The sequence below is a fragment of the Lipophrys pholis genome (genome assembly GCF_963383615.2).
Source record: "Lipophrys pholis genome assembly, chromosome: 13".
Taxonomy (NCBI): Eukaryota; Metazoa; Chordata; class Actinopteri; order Blenniiformes; family Blenniidae; genus Lipophrys; species Lipophrys pholis.
The window spans coordinates 4,238,826-4,263,076 of NC_137632.1; the positions used below are offsets into that span (position 1 = coordinate 4,238,826).

Consider the following 24,251-nt stretch of genomic DNA (forward strand, 5'->3'; position numbering starts at 1 on the left):
TCCACACAGAATACAACACAGAATACATACAAGTTGAAATATCAATACGAATGAATAAAAATGTAATAATATTCAATATTAGATTAGATATTAGGACATGAACAGAGAAATACAGCAAGCATAATTTATAAGGAGTCGTCTTATTGCGACAGGGATGAAGGATCTTCTGTGACCTTGTCGTGCACTTGAGCAGCTTAGTCGGCTGCTGAAGGTGCTCCTTCTGTTAATAACTTGCCAATGTTGGTCTCAATGAATGAACATAACATCTGATCTATCTCATCAACAAGACTTATTTTTGATTTAAAAAAAACTGCACAAAAAACATGAACAAAAATATATATAAATATATATTTCAAAGAAATAGTTTTATTAATAATTACATTATGTGAGGTTCTAACACTCTTAAAAGGGTTTTTCAATGCTTCTTTAATCATGCAGTATCTTATTAGATTACTGTTCTGATAATGGATGAAATATCTTATTACACTATTGGAAAGTTATTATATTATTGGCCAATTACATCATTAGTTTTAAATTATTGGCTGTAGTTATTACCTTTTGAAATGATTATTCTAACTCTACATCAATCATGTATTAACTTCTTCCACTGCTGGCATATTACAATAATACATCAATATCTTATGACTCTATTGGTAAGTTATGTTATAGGTGTTATTCTATTGAAAAAAGAGAAACTTGTTGCGTTATTGGAATATATATTAGTATATTATTGGCCATTTTCACACAGTTATTGAAACGTTCTAAGGAATTTATTTTAGTTCAGGGGCCACATGAAACCCAATTTGATCTCGAGTGGGAAAGACCAGTAAAATTATAGTGTAAAAAAGACAATGTCATGTTTCAAATAGTTTTAGTGTAAAGAGTAAATTCAGTTCATTTTGAAACCTGTAAAACTTAATTATCTTTTGACATAACCTGAACAAGTTCAAAAGTTCAAAACAAAACAGGTGAAACTTCAATAATATTAATTTTAACACACTAAAGGCTATGAAACGCTCATGAGCAACTCTCTTTAACTCCTTTTTATTTAGTTGCCTCCAAAATGTCGCAAATGTTTTATTCTTCAAAGAGATAATTAGTTAAAGATCATAAGCTTTCAGAACAAGTAGAAAAACACTGGACAGTAGAAAAGTCTCTCAAAACATCAGTTTCTATTCATTTTATTGAAAATGTCTACTTGGTGAATGCTCAATTGCTGCCATTACTCCTTAACATTGTCACGTCTCATAAATATGTAAAAGACTTTAAATAGTAGAAGAATTATGAAAAATAAAACGGTGGTTAAAAAAACATATAATGTGCTCGTTTTACTAGATGAGGCAACTGGCAAACGCAGTTAATTTTCTTCAAAATATCATTAATAAGAGACGAAAACACCAGAGACAAAGCAGCTCAGAGACGAGAGAAATGCCTAAAAACAACAATGTGATAGTTAATGACAACACAGACATCAAGAAGATAACATGACAATAAAAGACAGAACTGAACCCATAATTATCAAGAGATGAAGGATATTTCTAATTTGGTTCTTTGAGTTATTCAGTCTTGAAGAGGATGGTTTTCACTTCTTTTATAGGGGGAATCTTTCACACTCTTGTGCCTAAAGAACAGTTTCTTTAACAGATTCCATATTTACTTAACAGTTTTATCCTGTTTGGGTCAAAGGCGACTCACAAATTACCACAAGTGTAATTTAATTACTGTTATATTTCATTATTTTCCCAAAATTATCCAAAATACAGAAACTTAAGATATTTTCTAATTTGTACTCGTCCAACAAATTTTCATAAACCGAAGCCGATTTGGTTCAATTGTGATCCCAATCTGTTAAAACGGACTAAAATCAGCCCGCTGAGTCAAACAGTTTACAAGCATTTCAGACGAAGCACAATATTGTGACTGCAGTCTCACTGCACTTTAAAACATTAATTGGGCTTTAATAATCTACTCATCAATATCATACAGGCTATCTATAAATTCTTATTAAATATTTCGCGCTATGAGTAAAATTACTGGGCTGAGTCAATAATAATCTGCACCATAAAGGAGGAAATGAGTAACGGGAGCTAAGAGCAGGATGATGTGAATCCACACAGAAACTGCAGGATTTAAGTAAAAAAAAAATATATAAAAAATACAGGTAGTAATTAGCACAAAAAGAGAACTCATCTCTTCACACATTGAAATATTTTTGTTGGTGTTCCATACAGTGCATACACAGTACAACTACATCAACAATACAGTACATTTTAGACATCAGTTCCTTCAGGTTTCCAGCTCGGTGGAAACGTTAAAGCCTCCTTCTCTTTGTCGTCGCCTAAAGTGTCAGATGACGACGCTGGTGCTGCTACGAGAGCTTCTGTCCTGAGAGGAAAGTAACATGGAGGCGAGGTTAGAATAGAATCTTTAATAAACCGTGTTTGTATGGAAATATTGTGGAAATATGGTTTTTTCCACTTAAAACCACAAACGTGTTCTCATCATGTTGCCTGATGTGGTTTGTTTGTCCATGTTTGCTTCTGTTGTTGTGTCCGTTCTGTATTTGTATTGCAGAGAAAAAATAAAATAAAATAAAATAACCCCGTAGTGATTCATGTTACGTCTCCAGCAGAGTGAAAGAAACACTTAAATATATTTTAAAACAAAACAAACAAAGCTTTCGCTTTTCATGTCTTCAAAATGAAACTCACACAATCACTGTGTGTGTGTGTGTGTGTGTGTGTGTGTGTGTGTGTGTGTGTGTGTGTGTGTCTAATGGTAAAAAAAGGGGGGCAGCGTGTGAGTCAATATTTGTGAGCATGTGTCAGTAGTATGGGTAAGTAGTTGTGTGTGTACGTTAGTTGTGTGCGTCAATAGTGAGTGTATGTGTATCGGTGGTTGTATGTGTGCACTAGTAGTGTGTTTGTGTGTTTGTGTGTCAGTGTGTGTGTGTGTGTGTGTGTTCCCGTGGGCTCACCACCTGCAGGAAGGTTCTTAACTGGTGCAATGTGATCTGGGTGACGGTGCTCAGACTGTAACCCCCACCACCCGGAAACGGATAAGCGGGAGAAAATGGATGGATGGATGGATAGTTGTGTGTGTGTGTGTGTGTGTCAGTAGTTGTGTGCATCGGTAGTGCGCGTGTCGGTAGTTGTGCGTCAGTAATGTGTGTGTCAGTAGAAGTTTGTAGTAGTGCAGCTCTTACGGAGAGGGTTGGTAGTTCCTGCGGTTGTTGTGTGTCAGTAGTTGTGTGTCAGTAGTAGTTTAGAGCAGCTCTTACGGAGAGGGTTGGTAGTTCCTGCGGTTGTTGTGTGTCAGTAGTTGTGTGTCAGTAGTAGTTTAGAGCAGCTCTTACGGAGAGGGGGTGGTAGTTCCTGCGGTTGTTGTGTGTCAGTAGTTGTGTGTCAGTAGTAGTTTAGAGCAGCTCTTACGGAGAGGGGGTGGTAGTTCCTGCGGTTGTTGGATCTGGGCTGGAGCTCGATGGAGGAGTAGCTGGGGGGTTTCTCTGGCCACTCCCTCCCTCGACCTCCTTTCCTCGTCCGGCTGTCGTCTTCATCTGAGCTCCAGGATCGTCGTCGCGGCGGAGGAGAGTAGCTCCTCTCTCTGGGCGCTGCTCTGCTGTGCAGCTCCTCCATCAGGTCGTCCCGGCTCCGAGCACGCCGCCTGGACCCGCCGCCGCCGTCGCCTCGCCTCCCGCCGTCGCCTCCTCTCTCGTTTCTCGACTTCCGGTGTGGCGCCCTCCCTCTGCGGTGGTCCCAGTCGGAATCATCGCTGTAGTCGCGCAGGATCCCCCGTCGGGGGGGAGACACGTCTCTGTAGCCCCGGCCTGCACGGGGGAGGCCACCGCCTCCTCCGCCTCCAGATCGGTTGGTGCTCCCGCTGGACTGGCTGGACATCCGTGGTCCGCCTCGGGCGCCATCCTGTCCACCAGGAGCTCTGCGAGAGGTAAAGCTGGGCACACGCTGGACGATAGGCGGCAGGGTGATCACCCTCCTCTCCGTCCCCCTCACCCCCATCTCGTCCAGCGCCGACAGCATGCTGGGAGGCCCTGGCGTGTAGGGGACCACGGGGGCGGCGGGCTGGGCCTGTAGCGGCGGCCTGGTCTGGACAGCATGCGGCGCCATCGGCATCGGGAACACATCCAGTCCCCTCACCTGGTTCTCCAGATAGTCCAACACTTGGTGGTTACCTTGTAGGCTGCCGCGCCCGCTGCCGTTGTGATGGTGAGGAAGAGGAGGAGGAGGAGGCTGCTGCTCCAGGGCCATCGGCGACAGCTGCATGGGAGCCATGGCGAAGTTCTGCTTGGTTGGGTAGTCGCTGTAAGAGCCTGGAACGAAGTGGAGCGGAATTCAGAAAACTCAAACAACGTTCATTTACTCAAGTTGGCAAAAAAAACAACAACACATTTCTCTTTTCACCATTTTGACCTGCTTTCAGGACATCATTGTGAGACGTGGACTACGTATGGAGGTCAACGGTTTATAAAGGGCGTTTTATGCAAGACGTTTTCCAACACGCCGATGGTCGCGGTCACCAAGCAACTGAAGCAAAAGAGCCGGTGAGACGGAGGGCGACCTGCTCACAGTCTGTATGGACTCAAACCATCAGTCCACCACAGAGCTGCAGTGTCTCTCACCGGAGTACAGTATGGGGACGCCCTGGGAGGAGGCGGCGGAGCCGATGGGAGCGTAGACAGGCTGTCCGTTCATCCAGGGGACCATGGCTTTCTGAGCGTCTCGCAGCATCCGGTGCTGCATCACGACTGGAACAAAGCGGAGGAGATGAAGATGTTTCTGATGAACTTTGAACATGTTTTAACAGTGACTGGTGATTTCCTGTGAAGGTTGTTCGTCTATATGGACGGGAAGAATTAAAAAATAAGAATAAGATGGGGCTCCTTAAAGGAGCAAATCATGATCAAACTCAAATCGTAAACAAGAAATGTGTCTGGTGGAGACTGAGCTCACAATACAATACCCCCCCCCCCCCCCCCTACCCAACCGGTTTCACAATGTGAGAAGGTGATACTCCCGTCTGACTGTAAACTAAGACTTTGGAACAAATGCACACAGTTGTGGTGTTTTCCACCTGAGGTGTGTGAGGTGGGAGGGGGAGCGCTTGTGAGCGTTGGCAGTTTGTGTTGGGGATGGGTTGTGGCGTGGCGTCACCCACCCTGGCGTGGGCGGGGCTGGAGTGTGCATCACCGTACGTTTTGCCACAAAACAGACTGAGAAACCATCCATCCTCGGGGCTGACAGTACTTAACATCCTGGGTCTGTAGTGAGGTACCCACTATGCCACACAGTATTCAGTCTGAATTGTGGCAAAACTGCAAACAACACTCACGGGATGTACTTCCTGCCCTGACAGACTTTTCCTCTAGAGGGCGTGCCGCTGTAGGAGCAGTATTTCACCTGTCTGACTGCAGATGGCACAGTCCACTGTGTGTAGGCGTGCACTGCTTGTATATATATATATATATATAGTGGGGAATTGGTGACTGGTTAAAAACAATGTACTGTATACATTTTGAGTGTTAATCATTTGCTGTTTGTTATGTACATTTATTATTCCAATGTTTGAGTGATGTTAATTCAGGGTGGTTGAAACACCCCATTTGACTTTTGTTTCAGCCCAGCCTGTCCTGATTGGCCCAATTCAGGGAGGGGCGGGGCTTATTTAAGGAGGCATACATTCTGTGTCAGAGAGGACAGAGACTGAAAGAGTAAAGTCTGAGTCGGCCAGCTTGCTGTGAGGCTGGACGGAGATGTTTTATCAACTCGTGTAAGAAGAAAAAAATAAAACTAATTTAATTTTTGAAACGCCGACGACAACCTCATCTTTTCCTCGTCCACTGAACCACAACCAGGCCGAACACATCCCAAGTCGGGGTGAGCCCTCAGTCCCTCACACACACACAAACCTTCCTGCTCACACACTCTCGGGGTGTGAAAAGCGTTTGCATATGAAAATACTTTTATTTTTTACAAGCACATTTGACTATTAGTTTACTGCGGAGCCGCAGATCTATACACGGGCCTTATGATTGGAGATCGACCCACGTTATACATCCTTTTACACTATTTAAGCGTTAAGTGTAAAATTGCATTTCCCCTCAGTTAAGACCTGGTTTTCATCTTCCTCCTCAGAGGTGTTGACCTCGCAGCCTGTTGAGCGTAAACAAACACGGAGCCTCTGTTGTACCTTGTTCTGGGCAGCAGCAGGTCTCCGGACAACACGGGCAGCGAACGTAGCAGCAGCACTTCTGCGGGCAGCACTGACAGCAGCAGATGCAGAAGAGCATGAGGAGCATGAGCGCCCCCAGGATGATCAACAGGACCGTCAGCCAGTCTGGAAAACGTGAAAATAAGAGTTAGAACACTCCGAGTCTCCCCTGCCCGTTTTGTGAGACCCTGACCGACACGGACTTGAGCGACGAAAGCAACTGACGGTAGATGATGAGTTTGATCTCGCGGTCCGAGTCCCCCGTTGTGTCGCCGGCGGCATCGATGGAGCAGAAATAGACGCCGTTATCCCACCACATCAGCTCAGTGATGACCAGGTCGGCCTCTGGCGAGGAGCGGCACATCAGCGTCAAGCAGAAAATGTGGCTGAAGCACGGATCGCTGCAATAAGTTCAGGCGAGCTCGGACTTACTGTTCTGAATGGTAATCTTGCGGTTTCGGTACTCTGCGCCCAGTATGGGCTCGTTGAGGCCCCTCTTCTGGACCACCGTGCGGACTGTGCGCTGGCGGTCCGGGCAGTCATTGGCGGGGTCCTGACCCAGCTGCAGAGCCGCCTGATAGGCTTCAGAAGCAGAGAACAAACAGGATCACAAGGTCAAATCATTGTTTTGGATTTTTAACCACCTTGTCTGTTTTCCTCCAGTGGATAAATACTACAAGCATTTATTTTGGGGGGTTTGTGCCGACCAAATCCAATACTAGAAGGCATATTTTCCAGTTACAGTCTAAAGATTCAAACTATATGAACATTTTAAATATCCAGGTGTGGATTCACGTCATATCCCGCCTCACATTCTACCATAAATGGTCAATGGCAAAGTATGAATATTTTCACAAACAAATAAAGCTTAGTGCAGCATACAACACAACTATTACACCTGATCCTCTCTTATCCCTGTTTGGTACCCCCCCCCCCCCCCCCCCCCCCCGACAGCCTCGGGCCTCCAAAACTGTGCAGACTGTCCGTGCCGTCTACACCCTGCTGGCCAGGGTGGAGACTGGAAAAAACCCCATCCCCCATCCTTTATTCTCAATTAGACTGGAGACACCAAGATTTTCCCTTAATGGATCATTAAAGTCATTTGAAAACACTTGGAGACCTCTCCTTAATTCTATACACTCTCTGACATCTCTGTCTGATGCTAATGACTGAGCGTCCCCCCCCCTTTTTTTTTTGTTATTTAATTTATTTATTTTTTGTGTGAATTACTTAAATGTACTTTGTATCATTGATATGTCCTTGACCGTTGTGCACTGATAATTGCTCTCCTGTGGGTGGTATAAGAGGGTGGGAGGGAGGGAAGAAGAGATTTGGGGTAAAAAAAAATTTTTACAAAAAGGAAGTGTTTTTCATTTTCCTGCATTACACTGTATTGGCAACCTGTGAAACTACTTCCAATAAAAACAGTTATAAAAAAAATGAATAAAGCCTGGGGCAAAGTATGAATATTTTTAAAAACAAATAAAGCCTGCTGATCGATGGCATTTTAGGCTCAATCACGGCAGAGAAGACGAAGGAACATGAACTTCACGAGAGAGCAAACTAGTCATGGGGAGGTGGAGGACAGGAAACTGATTGTCACAGTAGTGGCATCCCTAATGAAAAGAAAGTGACGGCACGTCATGTCTGATATGTCATGACATTAAATGTGAGAGACGAATCTGCGCTGCCAGTTTCCCCCGTCCAGTGTTTTAAGTAGGAAAAAATAAGTGCCGGTCCTCCTCTCGGTGACCTGCTGTCAGTCTCTCATACAAATGTGGAACAAAAACATAATATTCAGTGGCGTGAAGACATTTTGTACGGCAGGTGGTTTGTGTAAAATAAAGGCACCTTGTGCAGCGTGTGGATCCACCAACCGCTTTATTATAGTAGTGGGAGATAAAAAACAAAACAAACCACAAGTACATGTAAGTAATTGCATATTTATTTAAACAATGGAAGACTTATAATAATTCCCCCGCCAAAAAATAAAAGGAAAGAATAAGAGAGAGTATCAGAGTGATGAGTGGATGTTACTACACCATCCTGAATAAGTTCACATATACTTTTATTGTGCCTGTGGGAATTTTTTTACTGTACTGCATTATATGTATTGGGTGTAATTTAAATGTGTGATTGTGAAAAAAGCTGCAGTGATTCCACTTGAAAGGTGACAGAGGAACCTGGGGTCTTGTAGGAATGGACAAGACAGGAACCTGGTGCAGTTTGCTGATGTTGGGGTTTATGGTTGGTTATTAGCATATAATTACTGTAAGTTATAGATTACTAAAAGTAATAAATCACTGGAAGTAATTTATGAAAAATTGTTGATGGAAGTAAACGGTCATTTACTCATTAACAACTCCTAAAGTAATTGAATAATTACTTTAAAAACAAAAAAATGAAAAATTATCGAAAATAATTTTTAATAATTTTTTTTTTAAATTTGCATAAATTTCTTATTTATGTATTAATAATAAATCGGGGCACCACCAGATAAACTGGAAATAGCTAATACCAAAATATCAGTCTCGTTTGTAAAAAGTTTATTTAAGTTAGTTAATATTTCTGCATAAAATATAACCATCTTAAATAAATTGGAAGGTGTGAGATCCGAGCACAGACTGTTACAAACCAGTGAATTGTCAACAATAAATACACAATAATCACCAAGAAGCGTACAATTCAGCTAACAGGCGTTTATTAATAAAAATGTATTAATTCATAAATAATTCGGAAATCATCTCATAAATCAACACATTCAAATAGCAAACGACATCTAACATGAGATCTAATCTATTAAACAGCAAACACTATGTACAAAGAGTGTGTGTGTGTGTGTGTGTGTACGCGCGCGTGCGTGCGTGCGTGGTCTGGAGTGACGAGGGGGTGTAATGACCTCGAACGTCCACCAGGTGGAGGCAGACGTCGGCGAGTCAATGTGGTGACTGTGACGACCACTAGGGGCGTGCGGCGGCGCGCAGAGGGAGAGCGCAATAACCTGATGTGTCCACCCGGTGGATGTCAAGAGGGATTGCGATGACCCATGCGACCACTAGGGGCGTTTGACAAGACGTCCGATGAGCGCGCGTGCGCGCGAGGGCGGTCTCGGAGCGAGTTAGTCTACCGAGGGCGTAACGAACGGGCGGTTCCGTTGGCCGGGTTCTGATCACCAGAGTCCTAAGGGGAGGTCGGGTCCTGCAGTTAGAACTCCTGTGATCAAAACAGATCTGCTCTTCAGCAGCTGACATGCAGTAGTGTGTGACCTTATCTCGATCTGATAAGGGGGGTGCTGCGGGTTAGTGAAAGAGGGGGAGAGATGAGAGAGAATGAAGACAAGAGAAAGACAGAGAATTCTGTGAGGCTCGGTTCTGAACCCTGGTTCCTCCACACAGAGCTCCCAGTGGGCCTGGAGCTCACTCGGACCTCTGGTTCTGAGGTGGAAAACCAGAGTTCTGGACTTGGTGCGCGTGAATGCGCATACACAAACAACATGAGATGCTACTGCCTTCTGAGCGGCACATGGAAACACATTGCATTTTCAACAGAACATCATTCTAACTATTCTCTGCCCAGACAAACGCTCTCACCCTCCGGTTCTGGACAGCACCGTCCGTGGTGCTGTTGGTTCTGGGAGGCGTGGTAACTGGTTGTTACCGGGTCTTAATTTCAGCGTCCTGAAATTAGAGGCCTGGCTCCAGCTGCAGGAGTGCAACTGAGAGGATGATCTTGGGAGGAGACGACACTGGCTCTGGTCTCCAGAATCTCCCAAAAACAGGAAAAATAGCGGAAAACAGAAGATGTAGTCCAAACTGGGTCCTGCTCGTCCAGCGGGCTGGCGTTGGTTCTGTCTCTTTGTTTCTGCTTGGTGCTCTCTTTACCATCCTGATGAGGGAAAAAGATGTCTCTCCCTCCATGGTTAGTTGAGAATAGCCGAGAGCTTTGATAGAACGTGAGTCCCACCAACTTGAGTTTGGACCCCTGCTGTGTTCGGGTCGGATTCAAGCCTCCTCATTGGCCACTTCCGGGGTCTGGCTCGCTCCCCTGCTGTTTTATGGCCTATCCATTGTCCCTGGTGTTTTCCTTTCGGGGGAAAAACCTCTGGAGGAGTTCATGGAATCCTCAGCCCCCAACACTGAATACTATTTGAATTGAATGTTTAGGAAATGTTCTGCCGGTAAAGTAATAACGATTTGAGTGTGTAATTGTGAAAAGTGTTGATGTCAAAGATCACGTCAATATGGGCCACAGACAGTACAGTACAAATTATTTTTTAATAAATGAACATAAGCTGCACCCAGCATATTTAAAAAGAAAAACATATTTGTACATCTACAATATAGGCCGCACTGGTCTATAACATGTGTCCACGTTGTAACAGGGCATGAATTTCACGGTGGGATTGCAGGTTTTTTATTTATTTTTTTTTTATTGAAAAAAAACAAGTTTTAAACACGAGCTGATTGGTCATTAGACGCAGCCATGGAGGGCCGAGTTACGTGATGCACCTGAACGCATCACCCATGTATCGTCTGCATGACGCTCGTTTATCAGTAAAAATACATAAATCAGCCTCATTGTTTAAGCCGCTGGGTCAAAGTGTGTGAAAAAAGCAGCGGCTGACAGTGCGGACATTCCGAAAAGTTCTGGTATGGCCCGTATACTAGAAAATAATCCCGGTTCGCTGTGGGGTAAAATTTAAAAGTGCCGGTACTGCGTACTGGTGCATACCGGACCACTTAAAGCACGGCCCCCGTCTTTAAAGAGTTTGTGGGTAAGGATGATCAAATTTGATGTACTGGTTCGAACAACTCCCCTCCAAGTTTATGTTTCAGATTCTGCTCCACCCTCTTTAACTTGATCCCAACACCACCAGTAACACCTTTACCCACGTTTGTACATGAACTGGACAATGACACTATATTATTATTATTTGATTAAAGTCATATCAGAGAATATATTTCACAACATCGTCCAGATTCCTGGACTCCCTGTGAATAAAGCAAACTTTCCTGTGTTGTTCTCCACGCCGTTCTAAAACCTCCACCACCTGATGACCGCCGGGCTCGGATTCAGTTTGTATCAAAAATGGGATTCCTGATTATTTTTAGACCAGGAGGAAAGAAAATACCCCAAATCCAGTTGAAACAGTTTTTTGTTTTTTTTTCCATTTTCAGCAACTGGACAGGGGAAACTGACACGTTTCTATATTTGGAGCTGAAGAAATGCAAACATGACTCAGTACTGGTGGATTTCAGTTTGTTTAGCTGAGCACGCAAAGTTATCTGGGTCACTGTTCAACAAACCAAAACATCATTTAGTCTAAACCACCAGAGCAGGAAAACCACATGAAAGAGCAAATCTGCAATGATGCGGCTTAAAAAAATAAAACAATAAAACATCTTCAAAAATGTCCCTTCCTAAGTGAGTCAAATTGGGAAATTCCCACTGGGAATGTGGGAAGACATGGACAGCTTGTAGAAGTGGGCTTCAGTGAAAACCAGTTGATGTTTGCTCGTCTCTAGTTCGTCCAGAACGCTGTAGTCAGCCTTCTAATTTTCCATCGTCCCAGTTGGGTGCATATACTTTAACCAGCAGGTCAGGTTTGTGGTAGAGAGACCCAGATCCAATAGTAAAAAGGCCTTGTGGGTCAGATATAATGTTTGTGGCATTGAAGAATGTTTTTTTTTATGAATTATGAATGCTTTGCCACGTTACCTAGAGTTAAAACTTGAATAAAAAATTTGGCCAACCCACGATTTTTTTTTTTTTTTTTAAATCTGATGTGAACTTTAACCCTTAAATGCGTCTCTTGCAAAAAAGCAACTTCACATATTAAGAGTTTAAGTAAGTATTGTAGTTCACTTCACAGGTCCAGACAAACCCCTCACATTCCATGAAATAAATCTGACCTTTGCTCCTCTTGTACTCTGATTACTTTCGTGTGTACAATTCCTGGTCTATGAGAACTACCAGTAATATTTATGGGGATAGATGAGCCGCTTCACCACAGCCCAACAATTATTCCACACAAGATATTAAAAAAGTCGCTACTTAAAAATATATTATGAAATGATGAAAACAAACAATGGTTGAAATTATTCTGAAATCCAAGGATGCACAAGCCGAAACCCCAATAACACTAACAGAACTCTTAAATACCTAAAATAATAACAAGACATAATAAAACGACACATGATCAATGCCTATGTTTACCTTCCAACTGAGGAAAACTGCAGGCTCACCAAATCTCCCCTGTACTTCCAGGAGTGTATCCTCGTTAACAATATATTCCCTCAAGGTACTCCCAATCATTTAGTGCAAAAGCAGTAACATCACTATATGAACATATAGCGAATGAAGTTGTCAAAATATAAGATGATAAAAAAGAAATTGTATACATATGAATTAGACATAACTGGTATTAAATAGAAACAAATGTAGATAGACTTGGACCTGGTACCAGATATTAAAAGTCTATTGTAATGTAAGAATATTCAGCCAGCGTCTAATTATTGTTTATGTAAAGTCCGGCCCGTTAGCTCCGGTGCATGATGCAGAAACGTTCTCCTCAGTAATGAGCGCCGCCAGACCCGGACGTTATTATTTCTTAATTAGCCGGTGGTTGTAAAATTCCTGAGCATCTTCAGGTGACTCAAAGGTTGCCACCAGAGGGAACAGAACTCCCTTCTGGAAGAGCGCCTGTTTCACGTCGTCGTATGCTGCTCGTTTCCTCGCCAGCGCGGCGCTCAGGTCGGGGTAGAACCTCAGAGCCGTCCCTTTGATAGTCCACCGTCTGATTCCTGGACCACCGCAGCGCCGCCTCCCGCTGCTGGAAGCGGAGGAAGCGCACGACGAACGGTCTGGCTGGTTTCTCCTCTTTTGGTTCTGGGCCCGGTGACCGGTGAGCCCTCTCCAGTTCAGGCGGTTCAATAAACAGGTCTGGACCCAAACATTCTGCCAGGAGGTCCGAGACGAACTTCAGCGGGTCCTTTCCATTCTCAGGTTGGATCTGCGTGATCCGTTTCCCAAGTCGTCCAGGCCGTTCTCCACAGTGCATCATCCCGGGCTTGGAGAGATTTAATAGCAGCTTCGGCTGACGTCAGTCGTTCAAAGTTTTCTCAGGCAATCGCTTCCGTGGCCGTGAGGCGGGTCTGGAACGAACCGACCATCTCCCAGAAGGCGTCCATGGCGGTCTGAAGTGGCTTTAGGGACTCCTGGATTAGCCCAGAGCGTCATACTTCAGCCCGGCTCTCTGCTTTCTGCTTCGCCAGCTCAGCCGCCAGCTGCGACATGGAGATGGTGTCGGTAGCATCTCCCTGGACTGGTGCGCTAACGTTAGCAACATCGCTACCCAAGTTAGTTTACTAGCTATGCTAGTTCTGCGACTGGAGTTAGGGCGCTACTTTTATTCCGCTTAGAGTTGCTCATTCTGGTTTCAGCAGTGTCAAAATAACTTTATAACACACTAAGACAGTTTAGGAGAAGAGATTCCGACGTTTAAGAAATTTGGCAAATGTGATCGGGAGACCTGAAGCCGACGTCTGCGCTCCGACATCGTCACCCGGAAGAGTCGGATTAGAGTTTTTATAAAAAGAGACTTGTTGCTTCTGTCATTTTATCCACTCGTAACATTTAAACCAACAGTTTCAAAGATCATTTATTTTATTTGGATAATTATAAAATCAAATTAGAAGGAAAAACATTTGAAATAATACGTACAATGACAATTACCTTTTAATAATTACTGTATTTTATTGATATTTTTCATTGTTATGGGTAATTCTTATTGGTACATCAGAAATAATACAAGATATTTCAGATACTATGTTTTTTTTATTTTCATGATTTAAATGCTAAAATTATACAACAAAACAGGATTGAAATATTTCCAGTTTACGTGTACTAAATAATAAGGAGGTGAAAAGTTGCACTATGTTAATGAAATGAGTATGTCTAAAGGTATTTCCCAACTTGAGAGTTGGTGAAAATGAAGTGTTGTCTTGTTGTTGTTTATGACCCCATTAAAAAAAAAAAAAAAAGACTGTAGATGAGAGTCAGAGTTGAAGTAATGCATCGCAGAGCTCCTCACCTGTGGAGTAGTACTCCAGCACCGGGTCTTTACAGAAGGACTTGAACCTCCAGGTGACCAGGACGTCCTGCGCGATGGCCGAGGTGGAATAGTCACAGCGCAGGATGATGCTGGCGAACAGCATCGTCCTCCTTTCCGTCTCGGGGACGATCACCTGGATGGACAGCAGCTCTGACCCAAACCACACAGGAAAACAGTCACACTGTACATAAGATATACTTTTTAAACCAGCAGCAGACTCAAGACAGTTTAAATGGTTACGGCTTCCTGTATGTTTGCTCTTGAGTGATGGATAAGATAAGAATCCGACCAAACTGGTTAACAGTTTAGAGCCTCTGAAGTAATAACTGTCAGTCACGATTTGGAATGTTGTGTTCTGAGAAAACAAGCCGACAATAGACAACATCTTAAATACATCAATTAAGGAGGAAACAGAAAGTTTCTTTCTGTGAAACGTGACAGAGCTCCAGTTATTTTGTGATATGTTGAAGACATTCTCAGTTTATATGTCAAATTCTTAATTTAAATTAGCCACAGTCAATACTGAAGTTTAACTTTTTCTTCTTAGATAGAGAGATTTGATGGGAACAATCAGAGTCACACAGCTCGATAGAGAGACTAATAACTATAAATCAAATGCATGCAGGATTTGGGCACTCGAGCTCTGACTCTTCAACACTACCCAATTACAATTTAAGGTAAAAATAAATAAATAAAAACAAGTGAAAAATGCCAGAGCTCCTGTTGTACTCTAAAGGTTTGTTCACTCATTAAAGGGAAATGGGGTCATTATCCAACTCAAACTCAAGACAACATTACCCCCTTAGTGAAATTCTAATCATTGTAGAACAATAGATCAAAATGTGCATAAATATAACTTCTCAATGTGTGCTTATCATGAGGCACAAATCCCAATCTGGACAATGAGTCTGTTATGAGTTTTCTTAATTAACATTAACGTGGCTATTCTGGCAGAATTCACAGAATATAAAGCAGGGTGACAGATGGCCAGTCCATCACAGGTCACACACACACACACACACACACACACACACACACACACACACACACACACACACACACACACACACACACACACACACACACACACACACACACACACACACACACACACACACACACACACACACACACACACACACACACACACACACATTCAAACATATAAAACATTTAAATCACTATCTAAACTGTTAATTTAAATGTTTTCTGGACTGAGGGAGGAAACTGGAGAAAACCGATGTTCTCACAGGTGAACATGCAAACCTCAATTAAGTGTCCAGGATCCATTTGTTCACTTGTGTCACATGTGACTTTTAATTGAGAGAAAGCGTCAGAAACGCTTTACAGTTACTTGTATTGATTGTGTTTCTTAATAAAAACCTGTTTTAGTCTCTGAAACATGGTCGTTTGTGTTGCGCTTTTCATAAGATAAACAGTTTTAATGATAGTTTATTTCTAAAGCACTGAAACGAGACCTGAAAAATACAAAGTGCTATAAATTCATATAAAACACAACAAGAAGTTAAATAAATAGCGATATTATCAAGCAAAGCAAGACGGGAACATTATCAGTAAAGTTAAGAAAGAAAAAGAAGATTATTTATGTGTATTATTTAAATACGTACTCTATACAGGGCTGTCAAAGTTGTGGCCCAAAACCAGCTCGCAAGAGGCTTTTGTAATTGTTTGATTTTGGGAAAAATATATACATTTTCATCACGCAAACTCTGCGCCACAAAAATAGAAGCATTTTACAGTTTCAATTTAAACGTTATTAAGGCACTATAAGATGGAATCAGGCGGTCTGTGGCCCCTGAACTAAAATGTGTTGGAATAAAAGCGTCCAGCTGCGGTCACGTGACCAGGGCCTCGTCCTGTTTACACCTGTCGATGATTAACCTGCAGATAGTTTGTGTGAGTTTCACTCTTTACTCACTCCTTTTCTCTCCACTAAACACACACACACACACACACACACACACACACACACACACACACACACACACACACACACACACACACACACACACACACACACACACACACACACACACACCATTCTAACTCCAGGAAGTGTGTTTACAGTGGAAACTCACCTGAGGGCAGGTGAAGCAGCAGTAGCAGCGCCGCGAGGATCAGATTTCCCATCTCCGACCTCTTTATTCCCTCTGCGGTTGTTATTGAGAGAAAAATCCACCAGAACGATCCTCAAAGTTTAGGGAGAGACGACACGCGCCCGTCAATCTGCATAGTAATCCCAATCTCAAAGGTAATCCCGCTGCAGTGTGCAGTTTGACTGAGTAAAGAGTTTTTGTTGCCGACGCACAGGGCGAGAGTGTGAGGCAGATCCCCCTCTTCCTCCTCTTCCTCCTCCTCCTCCTTCTCTTTCCCTCACCCCTCCACACAGGTGACATCACTGGCCACGCCCCCTTCAGCAGGTGCAACAATGGAGGCAACGGAAGAGAAGCAGCGCGTGTAAAGTTTGAAAGACACACCAAATTATAATTAAAATCAATTAGAGTTGGGAGTAACAAATACTCAAATGACTTTCAATTAAGTAGTAATTACTTGTACTTTCAGCAATGTGTACATGACTCTGCAGCTTTATTCACGCTTCAATTCTTTACCGTCTTCAAATGTTCATTTTCATTATAAACTTTTTTTTAACAGTTCCAGTTCAAACATTTTGAACATGTATTATGTGCAATCAGTGGCGTGGTCAGCCGGACTCCTGTACGCACTGTGGGACCATTTCTCTGAAGGTGTAAGAAGATAAATATTTCAAAGGGGCGTGTGTTTTTGTCTGCCTGCTGCGCCGTCACCATAAGGTTTTGCTGGGCTGCTTTCGTCTGTGTTTCTGTACTACTACTCCTTCTCCAATATTCAGAAGTCAGGATTTATAACCATCTTTCTTATTGAAAATATATAGTTTTATAATGCCATGTCATCTAATATAGGAGACATCATTTATATACATAATGTAAAAGCTTTAGAATGGAATAGAAGAGAAAATACTTTATTAACCCCAGAATTAATTAATCCTTGCACAGAATATAATATGAAAAAAAAGTAATATATATGTTAAATAAGGAGTATTAAACTAAACAAGCCTTCAATAGATAGATAGATAGATAGATTATTGTTTCTCCCAGTTTAAATAATATATAACACAGTTTTAAAAGACATGTTTAGTAGGCAGAAAGGTCAACAGTTACCTGTAAGAAATATTTTGCGGAACTTCAGCTCCAATAGTAAGAAACAGTGAAATGCATGAGTGAAAAGCTTCTTCTGGGGGGATTTGCACGCACTGTGTATGGTATTTTGAAGTGTTTGGGAAAGTGTCCACCTTTGTAGTCAGACTCTCCTTTAGTTTCACTGGTTGAAAGAGGTGAGATGGATAAAAGAGGCAACAGCAGGTTAGAGAATGTTACAGCCTCCGCTCTGAATTTCCATTAATCACATGTTTACATGTGAATGGTGACATCCACTCCATTACTCTTGAAGCCCTTGTCCCCCGTTTAAAAAGTGTTGTGTAAATGTAAAATGGGAAAATGAGATTGGGGCCGGCTCGTTTCACGGGGAGATTTTCATTCATTCGTTTGAAGCAAACAGCTGCAGTGTAAAGTTCATATCTCAGAATGAGTCACGTCAACAAGTGGAGCTCTTTGTGGGACCGTGTTTACGTCTCGAGAGTAAAAACCACATAAACAAGCCCCGTCTGCTCAACTCGAGTGTTGCTCTCGGGCTCAGTGAAGAGTGCTCAAAAACCTGCAAAAAAAAAAAAAAAAACCCAGAACAAAACAAAGCAAAAGCCCAGAGCCCCGATGAAAAGCCTGCCTCTCACGTCTGCTTCTGGCTCAGGGCGAATTCTCCAGCGAGAATATGCAGAGCCTTTCGCCTTGTGCGTCCTGGTGCACACAGCCTGCGTTACACAGTGTCCTGGTTTTACTTTGTCAGCAGAAAATACAGGGAAAAAAAAAAATCACAAATGAGATAATAAACATTCAGACAGAGCAGCGAAAAGTCAGCTCATGAACATGAAACGAAACGTGAAGAAAGAAATGAAGCAACACACCCGGAAGCAGTTGGTGTAAACACGATAAAGCTGCTGACTGTGCAGAAAAGAGCTTTGTTTATTCGGTAGAGGGTGTTTGATAAGACACGATAGATAAAGGGCTCATAGAGCATCAGCGCTGGGAAAGTTACTGAAAATATTTAAATAAAAGTGTATTTTAGTGGAAGTTTTATTCAATGATTCAATTAAACGGAGAACATGCAAACTGTCAAGCTCCTCCTGGACTCGTGTCACTCATGTTTTTTATTACACACGGAGACGTGTGGGTTGTGTCCTGATGTCTTGTACATAAACTTTTACTTTTTTATCATTTAAATCTATAATTTAATCATCAATGATGATGAGGTTTTGTTTTTGTCATTTTCGTTAAAGTCACACTGAGTCATCAAACACCTACGTTTGAATCTCATTAGATGTGAAGAACCAACTTTTTGAAAATGGGAGTTTTTTTCTTCAACTTAAATAAAAAAAAAACATACATTTTAAACAAAACAACAACAAAGAAAAGATCCCCAAATGTTGAAAGTCACTATAAACTACAGTTCAACCTTGGGCTACATGGTTTATTCCAAATCTACTGGATAAAGCAAAAGACTGAACTGCAATGACTTCTATGTTTAAGAGGAGAAACGTCTCTGTTATGTGGAAGTACTCAGCACAAATACTTCATGTGCCATGTGCCAGAGCAGAGCTGCCTAATTGTGGGAGGAGTCAAAGGGAGGGCCTACCTTGATTGGGATTGGCTAAACCCCCAATGACACTGTATAGGGTTTGATTCCTGATTGGCTGGTTGGAGCAACACACTTTTTAAAACCTGAACCATCCTAATACCAAACAGCAGTGTTTCACGTTGCAGCTGATATCATGTGACTGTGTCACTTCATGAGGAAAGATCACAGACATTTGCAACTTTCTTTTATTCAAAAGGTTTTTTAACAGTGCAATTCCAATCAGTGAAGCAAGTTGAAGGTGCAGAACATTACGGTCATAACATCACCCACAGAACGACACAGTGAACCTGAGTCACGCAGTGCAGAGGGACAAATGTGACAACTGAAGGCAAACACGAGGGCTGCAGACGCTGAAATTGGCAAAATATTAATGACGGGAAATAAAAACATCTTGGCACTGATGTGAGTCCTGCACACAACACACAACATACACACATCTTCAGAATACACAGGTTATAATTCCTGGCACTGTGGCCGAGATGCAGGGTGGTTATAATGGCGTGGCGTGGCGTGGCGTGGCGTGGCGAGCAGGCGGCGGGGGCCGGGGGAAACCCGTCACACTATGAGAGTGTCCCTGCTCAGTGCGGCGCTCTGTCAGAGAAGAGGCCACATGTTAGAGACTTCACACTCATGCTCGTGCGACTGTTAGTGTCACAGAAATGCTGCAGGCGTGGTGGCGGCAGGGAACTGGGGTGCATCCTAACAGTCCCTCCTGTCTCCTAACAATCGATCCTGTCTCCTAACAGTCCCTCCTGTCTCCTAACGGTCCCTCCTGTCTCCTAACAGTCCCTCCTGTCTCCTAACAATCGATCCTGTCTCCTAACAGTCCCTCCTGTCTCCTAACGGTCCCTCCTGTCTCCTAACGGTCCCTCCTGTCTCCTAACAGTCCCTCCTGTCTCCTAACAATCGATCCTGTCTCCTAACAGTCCCTCTTGTCTCCTAACAGTCCCTTCTGTCTCCTAAGAGTCCCTCCTGTCTCCTAACAGTCCCTCCTGTCTCCTTTCCTATCCACCTTTCCTTAACCCAGGAAGTGTTTAAGTGGCGGCCATGATAAGGAGCGTTGGAATTCTCAATAAGCTGAGGAAAAGAGGCTCAGTGGTTCTTTTAGAACCTCCTTTAGCAGAGGAAACACTGATGCATCCTTTACCAAAGGAGACCAGATCATGTTCCCCCACAATTCCTTGCAGCGACAACATTTAAAGGGACCCGCTCGTCCCGGCGTTCAGGGAAACTCACCATGACTCAAAGCAGATCATGTTAAGTCGCCAGTGCAATACTATAGCTTGAGCAACTTTAAATCATCTAGAACCCAGATCCCAACCAGGAATGTTGTGGATGTTGTAAAACGAACACAGTAAAGTAAAGTAAAGCCTATTCTCCGTTTGATTGGTTGTTTATTCTCCTGGCAGCCGTTTCACTTTACTTCCTCGGAGCCTGCAGCCTCTTTCCCTGATTCACATTCAAACCTTGAGATATTTGAGTTTCTATCAGCGGTTAGATCCACAGGGGAAACTGGTACAAATGTGCTTTTTGTCGTCTATTTTCGGACATTTGTAGTTTTTTCACGACGGCAGACGTCACTAATTTTCGCCGCCGCCGGATTATTATTCCATCACCTAGTGGAAGTGCGGTCCGAAGGTCACAACAACGGTACGGTCTTTCCCTGACTCCTTTAGGAAGCCTCCTAATGCCTTTCCTTGACCACGTGACGTCATCCACAGGGTGACGGAAAAGTGGATAGGAAAGGAGAACGGAGGGACGACTCAGAAGCACCCCTGGTTTGTGTGTATGTTGCAAGCAGGGATGCATTCGTGGCACTGGCATGGTTGCAAGCAAGGATGGTTACACAGAGAAGTCGTTAGGTTAATGCAAAATGGATGTTAATAAAAGCTACTGCCGCATACATAAAATATACAGCAATACAGTGTTAAGACCATCACTTTTTATGTAAAAGACACCAGAGAGAGACGTAAAGTATAAAATACTGTAATAAATTCTTCAGATATCAAAATACAACATAAACTTCATCCGTTGTTTTCTTCCTGTCAGCAGTTTTCAAGTCAGGATCCAAACCAGCAGTGCCACACAGATCAGTCCAATGAGGGGCTGTTACATTCTAGTTCTATTTGCCCACATTGGGGCAGCAGAAGGAGGTCTGAATACAAAACTACACGATTCCTGAATGAGAATGAGTTAGGATCAACAGCTTTCAAAGAAAAGAGATTTGTATGACACAAAATCTAACAAACAACCAAACAAAACAATAAACCCTCAAAAGACACGATTGTATTTCAAAATGAGTAAATTCCATGGTTGGTGTCAAACATAAGTTCATTATTTAAAGATTGGACTCAGACTACAATTTCCCAACACCACGTTGAAGACGTTTTGTGTGTGTCGGGCTTCAGGTCCTGATACGAGGAATTCCCTGGATTTGGTTGAACACCAGGATGTGTGATGTTCCATAGAAGTGATAGTGTGTCGTCCACAGAGTCGTCCTCAGAGGTCTGCTACCTTCATGACCAAATGAGCCTTCGTTTGTCACTTTCCACAAAATCTAATTAAAATGCTGCAAAACAATTCTGAGCTATAAGATAAGGCTATCACAGCTCATAACGTTCCATAGATGTTTTTATAGTTGAACAAAATGTTATGTTTCAATTATGATTTAGGAAGGTGAACAGTTCATTATATGTTATTCAGTTTTATATCTGATTTCAGATTACATTTTACCTTTTTTTTAAAAAAAAACATTTAGGCTCTTTTTAAAAGCTGTTTTGCTTATTTTTCTTTACAAACTCCAGTTAGTTTAGTTTTTGTTTTTTTAAGCTGTTTTATCAAGATGTTCTCATTTCCTGTGTTTTCTTGCATCTTTTCAATGATATTTTGGCTTTTTCAAAGTCCTTTTTAGCCAAAAGTAAAAAAAAAATGTTTTAAAAATGACTGTTGTGTCAGTAGAATAAAAATAAAGGTAAAACGTTTGTTGCTGTACTATTTTGTGACGGTTTCAGGGAGTCACAGGTCCCCGGTCTCTCTCAACAGGGTTGGAGGAAGAGAAAGATGTTTGAACTTGTTTCCTCTGAAAACTATGGTCACTACTTCCCTTTCACTTCAGTCACTTTGCATTTTATTTGATTAAAAAAAAATATACAAACTTTCTGGTTGTTTTATTTTTGAAAGCCGTGTTTGTTTTGAACTACCTGAAATGATGCACAGAACCCGATAAGAGCTCGGCTTGTCTTCATTTTCTTCGGGAGGGAATTCATTTTCTTCACTCGTTAAATTGTAAGTTATTCCTCGTCTTTACTTCCATCAGAGTCTCAGTTAGTTTATATTTAGTCTCAACTTTCTTTCCTCTTTCCTATCGTAATCCATACAACTGTTATCAAATGCTGTTCTGTGATAGAACTATCTGGTTCATGTGCAGGTTCAGAACCTTTCACAGACTCAAAAACATGCAAACGTCCAGTTCCACATACCTGATTGAATACTACCTGGAAAAAAAACACATTTTTTCTTAAGTTATTATGACATTTTATGCCCATCTCGTCGTGGCGCTCAGTGGAATGGTGAACTCTCAGTATCAGTTTAAAAAACAATGTGGGTCTGAAGAGGTTAAGTGAAGTTGGATTTGTTCATTAAAAGATAAAATAATAGATCTGATATAAAGGAAAACTCCTGCTACGTTGAGGCGTTTAACTTCAAATGACTGCAACTGTTTCTCCACTGATAGTTTGAAGCGTATGCCATGAGTTTAATTCATCGACATTCCACATACAACAAATTCAGTAATAAAATGTTCAAATTCAAAGTTTTAGTCTCAGTTTAATTCCTTTCATCCCAGTTCTCCCTGCTGAAGATCTCTGGAAGTTGTAGAACAACCTGCTGAGTACAGGAGCTTAAGGAGCAGAAACCTGTTCGTTTGATCGGTTCACTGTTGGTTTTGGTGTTTTAATACTTTCTGCTGACAGTAAGAAACAGTTGGGATGTGACTGGACTCATCCTGCCAGTGTTTACAGGATGTTGAGGCTCTTTTCTTGAGCAGCAGAGGAGGAAGGAAGTCCTGGTTCCTGCTACAAGTAACTCACCAGGTTCCGGCTCCTGTCCTCTCTGGCTCCCTGCATTGTGTGGGACGTCGCCGGGTGGGGGCGGGTGTACGAGAAAGGCCTCATGTCGGGCTCACCGGTTTTGTATCTGTCCGACCTCGGGGGGTCTGCGGTGCGATACCGGTCCGAGGTCAGGTCGGCCCTGCGGTACCGCTCCGCCTCCCGCTCGGAGTACGGAGGCAAAGGGTCTTCCTCCTCCGGACGGTTGCTGGGCGAGCGGCTGTAGTAGCTGTCGCCGCCCTTTCCCCTGGAGCTGCCTTTGGAGGGGGTGTCACTGTCCTCGTCCACCCGCCCGGCCCCTCTGTCCCCGCCCCGGCCCCTCGCCTTACTCTCCAGCACGTTGTTGAGGAAGGCGTCGTCGTAACCTCGGCTCTGCGGCAGTCTGGACGGCCGGTCGCTGTCCCAGGTGTCCCTCCTCTTCTGGAGCACCGGCGAGGGGCTGCGGCGGTACCAGTCGTCCTCGTCGTCTCTGCAGAAGCGCCGCGGGGGGCTGTAGTCCCGCTCGTAGTGCCGGTCCGGAGGCCCCGCTCGACGATTGCGGGAACCGTAGGACTGGGCGAACTCCTCCAGCTCGTCCAGGGAGCCGGTACGTCCTCGTCGGCTCAACGTTTTCCTCTGCAGGTGCTCCGAGCGCGGGTTCCACCTAATGCAGGGGCGGTATCCGATATGAGGTCACATAGAGCAAACTGAAATAGAACCCTTGTTAAATACTGGGATGTTGTTCAGCACCTATATTCCTTTAGTGCAATAATATCTCTGACTTATAACCATCATATGTGAGACTCCTTTAATCTTAAAGAGGTCATATTGTACAGATGTTTAATGCTTTCTCTTGGTTTGTTGGTCCCAAATCATTGTATTCAAGGTTCATCACCCCTAATCCAGTTTTTCCTTGATTTTCCTCATCTGAATATTGGATCATAGGAGCTGCATTCAGAATCTGCTGTGTCTTTGTGAGCTGGACTGGCTCCGCCCACACATGCCCATCTTGGGAAGAG

The 24,251-nt window shown here is 43.1% G+C and overlaps 2 protein-coding genes across 5 annotated transcripts in view; both read right to left on the reverse strand.

Moving 5' to 3' along the window:
* Positions 1-1,154: 1,154 nt before the first annotated feature.
* ildr1b (immunoglobulin-like domain containing receptor 1b) lies at positions 1,155-16,706 on the reverse strand. Its single transcript, XM_080478015.1, has 8 exons — positions 16,438-16,706; positions 14,318-14,488; positions 6,658-6,807; positions 6,451-6,570; positions 6,205-6,351; positions 4,637-4,762; positions 3,432-4,327; positions 1,155-2,385 (listed from the first exon to the last, which is right to left on the reverse strand). The coding sequence occupies exons 1-8, from the start codon at positions 16,487-16,489 to the stop codon at positions 2,347-2,349; spliced, it is 1,701 nt and encodes a 566-aa protein (XP_080334141.1). The 5' UTR covers positions 16,490-16,706; the 3' UTR covers positions 1,155-2,346.
* A 2,608-nt stretch (positions 16,707-19,314) lies between these two features.
* ildr2 (immunoglobulin-like domain containing receptor 2) overlaps positions 19,315-24,251 on the reverse strand; it is a 21,896-nt gene continuing 16,959 nt past the window's right edge. For all 4 annotated transcript variants that reach the window (XM_080478692.1, XM_080478690.1, XM_080478691.1 and 1 more), the window contains 2 exons: positions 23,236-23,896; positions 19,315-19,738 (listed from right to left, as the gene is read on the reverse strand). In XM_080478692.1, the coding sequence (XP_080334818.1) occupies positions 19,703-19,738; positions 23,236-23,896 (697 nt within the window). In that variant the 3' untranslated portion in view covers positions 19,315-19,702. The remainder of the gene's footprint in view (positions 19,739-23,235; positions 23,897-24,251) is intronic.